The sequence below is a fragment of the Saccopteryx leptura genome, chromosome 8, assembly GCF_036850995.1.
Source record: "Saccopteryx leptura isolate mSacLep1 chromosome 8, mSacLep1_pri_phased_curated, whole genome shotgun sequence".
Classification (NCBI taxonomy): domain Eukaryota; kingdom Metazoa; phylum Chordata; class Mammalia; order Chiroptera; family Emballonuridae; genus Saccopteryx; species Saccopteryx leptura.
The window spans coordinates 74,649,522-74,661,927 of record NC_089510.1 but is presented as its reverse complement, the minus strand read 5'-3'; the positions used below and the strand labels follow the sequence as shown (position 1 = coordinate 74,661,927).

General features: G+C 39.7%; 1 protein-coding gene and 1 non-coding gene across 2 annotated transcripts in view; one reads left to right on the top strand and one right to left on the bottom strand.

Annotated features, from left to right (window-relative positions):
- Nucleotides 1-12,406, top strand: part of USP13 (ubiquitin specific peptidase 13) — a 142,528-nt gene that overhangs the window by 17,525 nt on the left and 112,597 nt on the right. The window contains exon 2 of the mRNA XM_066346842.1: nt 8,427-8,552. Within this exon, the coding sequence (XP_066202939.1) occupies nt 8,427-8,552 (126 nt within the window). The remainder of the gene's footprint in view (nt 1-8,426; nt 8,553-12,406) is intronic.
- On the bottom strand, nt 4,012-4,183 carry LOC136380271 (small nucleolar RNA SNORA81). Its single transcript, XR_010746938.1, has one exon. It is a non-coding gene; the product is annotated as a small nucleolar RNA SNORA81 (small nucleolar RNA).

The following is a 12,406-nucleotide window of genomic DNA, read 5'->3' as shown; positions in this document are numbered from 1 at the left end:
GTTACGTGGTAACTCTGTTTCCTGAATGCGATGCTCACACTGGCTCATTGACCCTTCCTGTCTTCCAGCGGAGGCTGGTCTCCAGGAACACACCATTGTAAACAAAATTCTCTGAACACCTACTGATTGACAATGCGGTGTATTTTTATTTAAAATGACTGTTCACTGGCCACTCTGAAACATGTTGTAAATGTGACCTTTATATTTGCCACTCTTTTGATATTCTGTTAAATGACAGGCTGTACAAGAAAAGATGACTTCTCCCTTATTGTTACTTCTGAATAGTATGTAGGGTACTACAATGTAAAGTAATAAATGAATGGCTATAGCTATATTGTATCTACAGTGTGTATGTAAAGTCATGGTGCACTTTTGACCCGTCACAGGAAAGCAACAAAAGACGATAGAAATGTGAAATCTACACCAAATAAAAGGAAAACGCTCCCACTTTCATACCTATTCAGTGCAGTTCAATGTGGGCTCACACACAGATTTTTTAGGGCTCCTTAGGTAGCTATCCCGTATAGCCTCTACAGAGTCATCACTGACTGATGGTCTACCAAAATGGGGTTTCTCCACCAAACTGCCGGTTTCCTTCAACTGCTTATCCCACGTAGTATGTTATTCCTATGTGGTGGCGCTTCGTTATAAACGTGCCGATATTCACATTGCACGAGCCACAGAACACACTGAACTTTCCTCTGTACCATCCACATCTTGACTGGCATGGCCATGGGCTGCTCCACTGTATACATGGTGTTACGTCATCATCTGCGCATGCGCACATGCTGCCACATCATCCTACAGAAACTGGGAGGGTTTTCCTTTTATTTGGTGCAGATTTCACTTTTCTATCGTCTTTTGTTGCTTTCCTGTGACCGGTTAAAAGTGCACCATGACTTTACGGACACACTGTATATTGAAACACATTGAAGAGTGGGTTTAAACAGCCCATGGACTTCTAATGCGGCTCTTCTTTCTTATAGTTGATCATGGGCTGGGAGAAATTTTCAAAGGGAATCATTATAAAGTCTTAGAGAAATTCTGAGTGGTATTTCTTGACTTCCTTGTGATTTCAGGTTTCTAAATTAAGTCTTGCGTCTTGGTCAGGTTCCTGTATAGTGCATCATGAAAATGATTATTAAAATCTTACTGAGCTAAGAACGCACAGAGAAACACACTTGGGCCATTCTGGGCTGGGAGGCCTCTGAAAGTCAGGTCCAAGGTGGGATGGGGTGTGAAGATGGCAGCCACTGTTTCAAAGAGCCATGTGAGGCAGGCTTGGTTACAGAAGGTAGGAGAGCTGGGACAGTGGGGTTCAAGTGTCCAAGTTGCTAAGACTTTAGCCAAACAAACCAGAAAAGCCAGTATTCCTGCTGGTGTCTCAGGCTGTATTTCTGTGCATGACCATCAGTTTTCCTTTGATAGTCCTTGTTATTTAGTTATGCCAAAGACTTGAAATGGAATCTATGCTAGGAAGTATTTTTAAAAAGACACTGAAGGACCTGGCTGGTTACCTCAATTGGTTAGTGTTGTCCTGAAATGACAAGGTTGAGGGTTTGATTCCCTGTAAGAGCATACATGGGAAGCATGACTGAGTGGAACAACAAATGAATGTTTCCCTTGGCACCCCCCTCTTTCTCCCTTCCTTTTCTGCCTCTCTAAAATACAATCAACAACAACAACAACAACAACAACAAAATAATTAAGCCCTGGCTGGATGGTTCAGTTGGTTGGAGTGTGATCCCAAAGAGCAGAGGTTGCTGATTCGATCCTTGTTCAGTGCACATACAGGGACAGCTTGATGTTGCTGTCTGTATATCTCTTAAAAAAAAAGGGGGGCACTGAGGACTAGTTTGAAAGAGAGAGATTAAACTATGTAACGAATGACAGATTACACAGAACTTGGCATTCATTCCATAAATGTTTGTTCAATCCTGCTGAGTACGAGATACTGTTTTGGGAATTCTATAATGAATGTGATACAATTTTCCTGCTCTCAAGGAGCAACTGTGTGGCTCAGCTTCTGAATGTAGTGGCCCCAAATGGAGGAACTTGGGTTTCTCACAGCTATAGGTTTCCCATAGCAGGCTTCTGACAGCTGTGAAATGGAAGTGGGCTTGGGGTTAAGGGCTGTCAGCATAGGCGGATGAGCAGGGAGATGTGGGACTTGGTCCTGGGTAGCAGCTGGCAGCATGGACAGGCACACAGGCGAGGGGCCTGGGAGTCTCTGGTTGTGCAGGTACTGACACGGGTAGCTGGTTTTGATGGGGCTGCTCTGTAGGCTTGAGGCCTGACCTGGTGTCCCTGATCAGGTTCCTGAAGTGATGCTTTCCTGACAGTGAGACACTTGAAGGCGTGGGCAGTTCACCCACCTGTCGACCAATGCTACGCAAAGTGTAGTCAGCTGACTGGTGCCAAGAGATAAGTACAAACATTGAGAGTAAGTGTTTAGACATTTCTGTAGAGACATGACCTGTAGCCACATCCAAGTGTGTGAGCAGTGTATTAATTTGTATGAACAGGATATAGACTCATTTGGGTTTTGTGGGACTTAACACGTGTGAGTTCACATCTGGCTGGAGCTGGGAACTAGTCCCGTGCAGGACTAGTTCATATAGAAATAAAACAACCTGGTCCTTCATGACATTAGTTTGAGAAACACCACTCTTGACCAAGCCTGGAGGTAATGGGAGGTGAGGCTGTGGGTCCCAAAGTCAAGGACTTAAATAAATCTGTCTAAAACCACTTACATATTCCCTTCTCATTTCAGGTCTTTGTCAGTGTACAGACTCACCTTTCCCTCTCCTCCTTCCTCCGTGTCATCAGCATGTGTTTTTTTTCATAAACAGTATTTTTCCTTGCACATTATATTTAATTCTATACATATGTTCTATACACATTAACACAATTTATAAACTTGTCATTTTAAATAATGTTCAAGTATTCTGTTGTGTTTATATGCCGCAGGTTCTTAGCACCCCTATTTGGGGCCACTGCTACTTTTTCCTGTTATAAATAGTGATCGTGAATATTTCTGAATGAATTTTTTTCCCTATTCCTTTTGGGTTCCTGGAGTCTATACCCAAAGGAGAAATACTGTGTCAAAGGTCACAGTTTAATTGCTCTGTAGAAAGAGTCAATTTACATGTGGAAGTAGATAGACCTTGTGGCTCCAGACTGCAGTTACAATACTTTTCTGCTAGTTCAGTAGGCATACGTACTCCCCTTGAGTGCTTTAATGTGCTTACTTCAGGAGGTAGAGAATGTGATGATTTGATTTTAATATATATATTTGCATATTTAAAACTAAACAATCTTAAAACTCTTACCAAGTTGAACCTCAATGTTGATATCTTGTAATTTTAGCAATTTGACATAGTTTGCATATAAGCTTTTCTTCATTATACTTTACATCTTTACCCATTCTGTTATTGTTGGTTTCTTGTTTCATTATATTTTGTTGTGTACAACTTGTTCATTAGTGTTTATATATTTATAATCAACTACACCATCTCTTTTGCGATTCTGTGTTTTCTTGGACAGAAGTTAGTTTCCCCTTCACAAGTGGGATAAATATGCCATTCTGCTCTTTTCTAGTGTTTTAAATGCTAGCTGATCTACCTAGACCTTATTACAGTGTTTGGTATAAGATGTGGATCTAGGTTAATTTTCTTCTCTACTGAAGTCTAATTGTACCAGTAACTTTTAGTAGTGATTTCCCCTTATTTGTGTGTTCTTGTGGTTTGACATATTAAGAGTTTTTGACATGTAGAATGAATATAGTTTTGGAATTTACATTGTTATGCTACCATTTATTTCAAAAGTTAACTCAATAGATAAGAAGTTCATTTATACTCTTATTTTAATAAAGCACTCTACCACCAATGACTTAAAAAATGCATTTTATATTCTTTCCTCTTATTCTTTGAGTTATATTTCACTGTTAGTTGGTATAGTTCTCTAAACCTGCCTGATTAAAAAAATTGTTTAATTTTTATTTTCTTCTAAAGACATTGCACCAAATCTCCTACAAAGGACACTGGACGTTAGGAAAGAAATCCACCCCAGTCGTTATAATCTAGTGCAGTTTCTTTTCTTCTTCAATGTACTCTGCCGACATTATTACAAAAACCAAGATGTGATCCTAGTTTCTGCAGTTTTTTATTTTATTTTATTTTTTTACAGAGACAGAGAGAGAGAGTCAGAGAGAGGGATAGATAGGGACAGACAGACAGGAACAGAGAGAGATGAGAAACATCAATCGTCAGTTTTTCATTGCAACACCTTAGTTGTTCATTGATTGCTTTCTCATATGTGCCTTGACCGTGGGCCTTCAGCAAACCGAGTAACCCCTTGCTCAAGCCAGCGACCTTGGGTCCAAGCTGGTGAGCCTTGCTCAAACCAGATGAGCCTGTGCTCAAGCTGGCGACCTCGGGATCTCGAACCTGGGTCCTCTGCATCCCAGTCTGACACTCTATCCACTGCGCCACCGGCTGGTCAGGCTCTGATGTTTTAGCCCAGTGCTTATACAGAAAAGTCCTTCTTGATTTCTTGGCTGCACTTTTGGCCAAAGGAAGGCAGGTGCTTTATGATGCCTTCTGAAGCAGTTATTTTCATGGGGGTGTGGCTGGTTGATGAGAGGTTGAGGTTGAGGGTTTGGAAATCTTCAGAGTTAATCAGCTTATCTCTGATCCCAGGCTAGAAACTATTCTTTGTGCTTTGGTCACAAAGGAATTAAGAGATATTTGTCGGCACAGACTGGTCATCATTAGTGAAAGAAGTGTACATGGCAGGGAATATTGACTATGTATGTGAAAAAAGTGTCTTATGGGACCAGTATTTAGGCTTTGCTAAGGCAGGAGGGGGAAAGTATAGAACATTAGACTGGGGTACTTGTTTGTTCTGTATGGGATAGCTTTTATAGTGTTTTCTGTCTCAGTGCGTCCTGAAATTTTAGAATTACTGACAAGTTCCCTGGGTGGTGCCACCATTTCAGAGATACTAGCGGAGGGGCTTACGCAGCTTCAGAGGTGGGCCGGTGCATCTGATGGGAGATGCCTGTGGAAGTTTGTGATAGAATCCTTCCCTCTGTGGGGCCATTTGTCCGAGTGCCATCCACTTTTCTCTTTGATTGTGGACTTTGTGACAGTATCAGGTGACTCCAGAGATTGAGAATGAATATTTGGTATATTAAATTTTTATCAAATTCCCTAAGGAGTAAAAAACTCTTAGCAATGGCATTGGCATAGACTTGATGATTATTTTAGAGATGATACACTCTTGAGTTATATAGCTAGTCAACACTTCAACATTGTTCTTCTTTTGTTTGGTACTTTCTTGGTTCTCCCACTGGTGGCCTAATGTGTTTTTCTGACAGGTTAATATTTGTTACCCCTAACCTGTGTGGCTGTCACACTCACTTTTTTCTTTCATCTACGTATTTCCCTCATGTAAAATAATTTAGATCATAAGGGATGCATGTACTACACAGAACTTTTAGCTTAAAATGAATAATTACCAACATTTATGTAATGCATTAGGGGTTTCATTTTCTTTGAACTTCACAAAACCCTGTGAGGTGGGAATTATTGGCAGTTATATTTACAGAGGTAGATAACTGAAGCTCAGAGTCTGTATAACAACCTGCCTTTGGGCACAGAGGTAATTAGTGGCAGTGCAGGACCTCTGGTTACAAAGCTCCTGTTTCCCTCAGTGTAGCTTCTGGTTTTTAGTCTTTTAGACAGAATTACATTTTATTAGAAGAGAACAGAAGTGTGTTCTTTTTTATTTTAATCACAATATGTGCTGCTAATTTCATGGGCTTAATGAATAACTGACCATTATATTGGTACAGTATTTTTTCTTACGGGCTATGACTATACAAAGGAACATGTTTATTGGGAAAAAATCTTATTTCTTTCTTTATTTTTACTTATTTATTTTACAGAGACAAAGAGTCAGAGAGAGGGATAGATAGGGACAGACAGGAACGGAGAGAGATGAGAAGCATCAATCATCAGTTTTTCATTGTGACACCTTAGTTGTTCATTGATTACTTTCTCATATGTGCCTTGATTGCGGGCCTTCAGCAGACCGGGTAACCCCTTGCTCAAGGTAGCGACCTTGGGTCCAAGCTGGTGAGCTTTTGCTCAAACCAGATGAGCCCGTGCTCAAGCTGGCGACCTCGGGGTCTCGAACCTGGGTCCTCTGCGTCCCAGTCTGACGCTCTATCCACTGCGCCACTGCCTGGACAGGCGGGAAAAAGTCTTTTGAAAATACATAACTTATTGATCAAGTGAATGTACTGTAAAGAACTTTTCTAATTTTATTCAGATGATCTCATTTAAGGGAAAAATGTAAGGTATTTTTCCCCACCGAGAAGGAAGGAAGAGGGCTCGGAGCAGAAAAGTGTGGAATAATAAACGGCTTTATTGAGTACAGAGCGCACACCCCGCCCGGCAAGGTTCCCTGGCCCCGAGGAAAGAAAGAGAGATATGGAGGTGCAAGATGGAGGCTAGGGAAGTTGCAAAGATTAAACCGTGTGGCAGATATTTAAAGGGTCCCTCTAGGGAAGTGGAGCTACTATGACGTGGTAAAATTTCACAGGCTGGCAGATGATCGCTTCTTTCCAAATGGTTCCTGGGAAGCTTCCTTTGGCCGGCTTGATTATGGGCGGTCCTAGCCAAAGTGGGCGGGTCTGAGTTCCCCACGCGATCATCCTCCATTATCCACCGACCTTACAAAAAGTTTATCCAGAAGTACAAGCTATAGAATTCTGAGTTTTTTATATCCTATTTTATAGTCAAGTTTTAAAAATTTCATTTGAAAGTATGTATTTGTTGCCAGAATATATAAAATTGAAATTTGTTTTTGTCTATTAACCTGTATCCCATGACCTTGCTAAATGTATGTTAATTTTATTAGTTGTTATTTTTATTTATTTATTTATTTATTTTTTTTTCTGAAGTTGGAAACGGGGAGGCAGTCAGACAGACTCCCGAATGCGCCCGACCAGGATCCACCGGCATGCCCACCAGGGGTCGATGCTCTCCCCATCTTGGGGCATCACTCTGTTGTGTCCAGAGCCATTCTAGCGCCTGAGGCAGAGGCCACAGAGCCATCCTCAGCACCCGGGCAAACTTTGCTCCAATGGAGCCTTGGCTGCAGGAGGAGAAGAGAGAGACAGAGAGGAAGGAGAAGGGGAGGGGTGGAGAAGCAGATGGGCGCCTCTCCTGTGTGCCCTGGCCGGGAATCGAACCCGGGACTCCCACACGCCAGGCCGACGCTCTACCACTGAGCCAACCGGCCAGGGCCTAGTTGTTATTTTTAGTAGTTTTTAGATTCCTTAGGTTTTTTCATATAGACTGTAATGTCATCAGCAAATTGAGATCCTTTTAGTTCTTTTCTTGTTATCTTTATGCCTTTTCTTCTTGACTTTTGCAATGTATATGCTACAATAATAGACACATTTAAATGTTATAATGTTCTCATAGGGCAAGACTCTTCTATGTCTGGTGTATAAACCATAAGTGCAATGCTCTAGAATTTTATTAGGAATTAAAAAAATAAACAGTTTTGAGTTATTAGAACTTTAAAAATTATTTTTATTTTTTAAATTATTTTTTATATATTGAGCATCGGTGTATGTTTTGACATTGTAAGGGGGGAATAAATGGTGTTGGAAGGAGACTTGACTTGGAATAGTGAACACACAAAGCAGTATACAGATGATAAATGTATACATCTGAAACCTACACAATTTTATTAAACAATGTCACCCCAATAAACTCAATTAAGCAGCTTGTAGTAGTGTTTGGATTAGAAATAATATACGTACAGCACCTGGCAGATGATCTGTGCAATAATGTGTAGCTATGATTATTATAGGACTCTATCCTTTAAAATTTATTACAATATTATAATTTATTAATGAATACCATCAAATATCATGTGCCATCAAAAGAAGGGAACACTATCTTTTCAGAACTCTGTCCTGCTAAATGGATTTAGCAGCTGTATGTTCCTGGAGACTTGCACTGACAGATGAGGATGTAACAATGGTAAACCGTGCAGTGATGGTGGTTGGCTCACTTGCCAACTTTCTTCTGCTCTTACTTTACTTTACCCCAGTTTGGAAAGTCAGACAACCAGGTTTACTTCCCAGGGCCTCTGAAGATCTCGCTGCTGTGAGACCAAGCCCATTTGTCCAGGAGCACCTGGAACCTAGGGTTGGGGTGGACGCTGCCTGTGTGGATGGCTGTGGAGCCAATGGACGGGTGTGGGGGAGTCACTGCAGCTGACTGTGACAGCCAGGTGGCCTTTCCCAGGCTTCCTCTTCGTCAGGTACCTTCCTTCCCCTTCCCTCTCTCTTTAGACTATGTGGCTAGTTGTCCTTGGCTAATCTTGTGAACTCTTTCTTTTAGAATTCTGAAGGTGGACTCTATGTATGCATGAATACGTTTTTGGCCTTTGGAAGGGAACATGTTGAAAGACATTTTCGAAAAACGGGACAGAGTGTATACATGCACCTGAAAAGACATGTGCGAGAGGTGAGTGAGAGACGCTTTTGGAGCACTGCCTTTGTGTCTTTCCTGTAACATTGTTGTAGAGTGTTTATCACCAGCAGATGTTACTTTGCCCGCATGACTTCTGATTCTCTTTAACTCCGGGAAACAAAAACAGTACTGTGTGTAAAATATCAGATTCTCCCAAATCTTACCTTAACCAGTTTTTATATTTCTCTTCTCTGAATCACTGCTTGGCGTTAAGAAGATATGGGTTGACTGATTGAAAAAAAATTAATTAGAAAAGTACAGAAAATAATACTAGAAACACTCATGGATCTAAAAATCAGAAATAAAAAATATTTGGATATTTTTGCTTCAGATAATTTTTTTTCAGCAAGAGAAAGAGTTCTCTTGAAAGTTGAAGTTTGTTTTGTTTCCCTCACTCTTCAGAAGTTAACCATAGCTATGAATTTGTTGTTTCTCATTCCTATGCATGTCATTATATTTCATTTACATATAGGTAGTCATCAATATGAAGAATGATTGTGTTTTAAGGATATAGATAAATACTATCATACTGTTACCTATATTTGTGTAAAGCTTTTCTTTTTAATATTGTTTTTGAAATCTATTCATGTTGTGATGCATTGGATACACTTAATTCATTTTAATAGTTGTTTGGTGTTCTATCTTGTCGTTCAATAGTCTATTCTTCTGTTGATGAACATTTAGATTGTTTCTATTTTTTTGCTTCTATTAACGATGCAGCAATTAGCATTTTCATTCTTTTCTTTCTGAGATACACACACGTTGCAGGACTTTTATAGGAAACACATATAGAAGTGGTAATGCAGGCTTGCGGTTGCGCTTATCCTTATTTTACTAAATACTGACAACTTCTTCCCCAGATTGGTTGTACCTATTTATACTCCGACCCGCAGTGACTGTGAACCTCTGGTTTTCCACAGCCTCGCCAAACTTGTTCCGACTTTTGATTTTGCCAATCTAATGGTGTAGAGTAGCATCTAAATATTGGGCATTGCCTTCTGTGGAAGTTGAAAATCTTTGTATATGTTTATTGGCCATTCTCACCAGTTGAAGAGTCAATATGTTTATTGATTCCTCTCTGAGTTGCCTATTTATATTTTTGCCCTATTTCTCTGTGAGTTTATCCTTTTCTTAAAAGTTTTATTTAGTTCTTTTCACATTCTGTATATAAAAACATTTTGCTTTGTTTGTGAATTATTTTGTAGAAGAAAAGTTTTGAATTTTGATGTACTAAACTTTTATAAATTTTTCTTTTTGTAATTATATCTAAAAAACTGTTTTCCAACTAAAGGTTATAAAGATATTCTTCTGATATTTTATTTTTTTTAGAAATGTGTGTGCATATTTTAACATTTTAGGTCTTTAATCCATATTTAATCCATCTATAATTTATTTTTATATTTCTGTGAAGTGGGGGAATCTACATTTTATTTTCCATGTTGGTAACCAATTTTCCCACTGTTCCTAGAGTTGTGTAATCTTTCCCAATGATTTGTAGTGCCATCTTTTTTATATTATAACTTGTAATTACCACTTGTGTCTGTTTGGGAGCTCAGTTCTCTTTTTCTTGCCCAGACCAGGCAAGCCCAGGGTTTCGAACTGTTGACCTCAGCATTCCAGGTTTATCCATTGCACCATCACAGGTCAGGCTGGAAGCTCAGTTCTTTGCCATTGATCTTGTTTTTCTGTTTCTTCACTGGTATGACAAGCCTCCTTACTGGTAGTGCAAGCACTTTTTCCGTGTTTATTTTGCCCAGAACTTTCCTGGGTTTAGACATTTATTTTTCTATATGGCATTTGGAATCAGTTCATCTAGTTTAAGAACTCTGTTGAAATTTTGATCACGGTTACATTCAATCTGTAGATTAGTCTATAATCCACACAATTGTGTAACCTTCAAGAGGAAAGGTGTTTTTGCTATTTTGTGCACTTCTGTGTCCTTAGTACTTAACAGTGCCCAGCATACACTGCAGTAGGTGCTTCATCTTTACTGAATGACTGTTCAATATGGCAACCTTTCTGTTTATTCAGGGCTCTTTTGTGTTCTTCAATAATATTTTGTGGTTTTTAGTAAAGGAGCTTATATTTTGTAGCTTTTGAAAAAGAAGTAATTTTTGAAACTATTAGAACTACTATCTTGTATTTTTTATGCATTTTAATTGCTGATTGATAATTGGGGATGTTTTTAATTTTTGAATGTTGATTTTAGATTTAGCAACCCTGTTCAACTTTCACTTTAATCCTAATAATTTGTAGACTATCTTGGATCTTCTAAATCAGCAATATTCAACCTTTTTCATATCATGGCACACATAAACTAATAAGTAAAACCTTGCGGCCTGACCAGACGGTGGCGCAGTGGATAGAGTGTCTGACTGGGATATAGAGGACCCAGGTTTGAGCCCCGAGGTCGCCAGCTTGAGCGCGAGCTCATCTGGTTTGAGCAAGGCTCACAAGCTTGAGCCCAAGGTCACTGGCTTGAGCAAGAGTTCACTCGCTCTGCTGTAGCCTCCCGGTTAAGGCACATATGAGAAATCAATCAATGAACAACTAAGGAACCGCAACGAAGAATTGATGTTTCTCATCTCACTCTGTTCCTGTCTGTCCCTATCTGTCCTTCTCTCTGACTCTCTCTGTCTCTGCCACACAAAACAAACTAACAAAAATTCTTGCGGCATACCAAAAAAATTTTTTTTGCTGATTTGATAAAAAAATTGGTATAATTTTGTTTTACTCACATTGGATGGCTATTGTGTTGGCTGTTGTCATTTTAATTTATTTTTAAAAAAATTTTATTGATTTTAGAGAGAGAGGAAGGAGGAAAAGGAAAGGGACAGTGGGAGGGAGAAGGAGAAAGAGAGAAACATTGATTTATTCTACTTATTTATGTCGTTGGTTTTTTTATCCCTTTTTTTTATAAATAAATTTTTATTAATTTTAATGGGGTGACATCAATAAATCAGGGTACATATATTCAAAGAAAACATGTCCAGGTTATCTTGTCATGTTCAATTATGTTGCATACCCATCACCCAAAGCCAGATTGTCCTCCGTCACCTTCTATCTAGTTTTCTTTGTGCCCCTCCCCCTCCCCCTCTCCCTTCTCCCCCCCCCAACCACCACACTCTTGTCCATGTCTCTTAGTCTCATTTTTATGTCCCACCAATGTATGGAATCATGCAGTTCTTGGTTTTTTCTGATTTACTTATTCCACTCCGTATAATGTTATCAAGATCCCACCATTTGTTGTAAATGATCCAATGTCATCATTTCTTATGGCTGAGTAGTATACCATAGTGTATATGTGCCACATCTTCTTTATCCAGTCTTCTTCTTTTCTTTTCTTTTTTTACAGTGATTAAGCCTTTAAGCAAACTTTTGGCCAATACAGCAAGAATCCATAAAAGAGTATGTCCTTAACATGTTCACCAAGTCCAAGTTGGCACCAATATCATTCCAAATCTCTGCGAATGCAACCCAACCCCAGTTCAGTCCGTTAGGACCTGTCACAAGGAGCAGGAGTCCAGAAAAGGTCCACATTTAGGAAAAGTCCGCATGGCACTGGAATTGTTGTCACAATTCTATACTTTGCAGCTCACGTCCAAGTCACAATGACCTCTGCTTCTAGCTGGTAATGATTCAGGTAGACTGGAAAAGCCATCTGCAGCAGGTGTGGGGATGGAGCCTCTGTTCTCCTCTGCCTGGAGAGATGGGACCAGGGTGTTTTTCCCTGGAGCTCTGTGACTGTGGCATGGTAAAGAAAACCTTGGGATACACTAAGCTGGGTGGCAAAGGTAGATTCACAATAGAAGTTGGCAAAAGGGGGAGAGAGAGCTCTAAATTAGGAG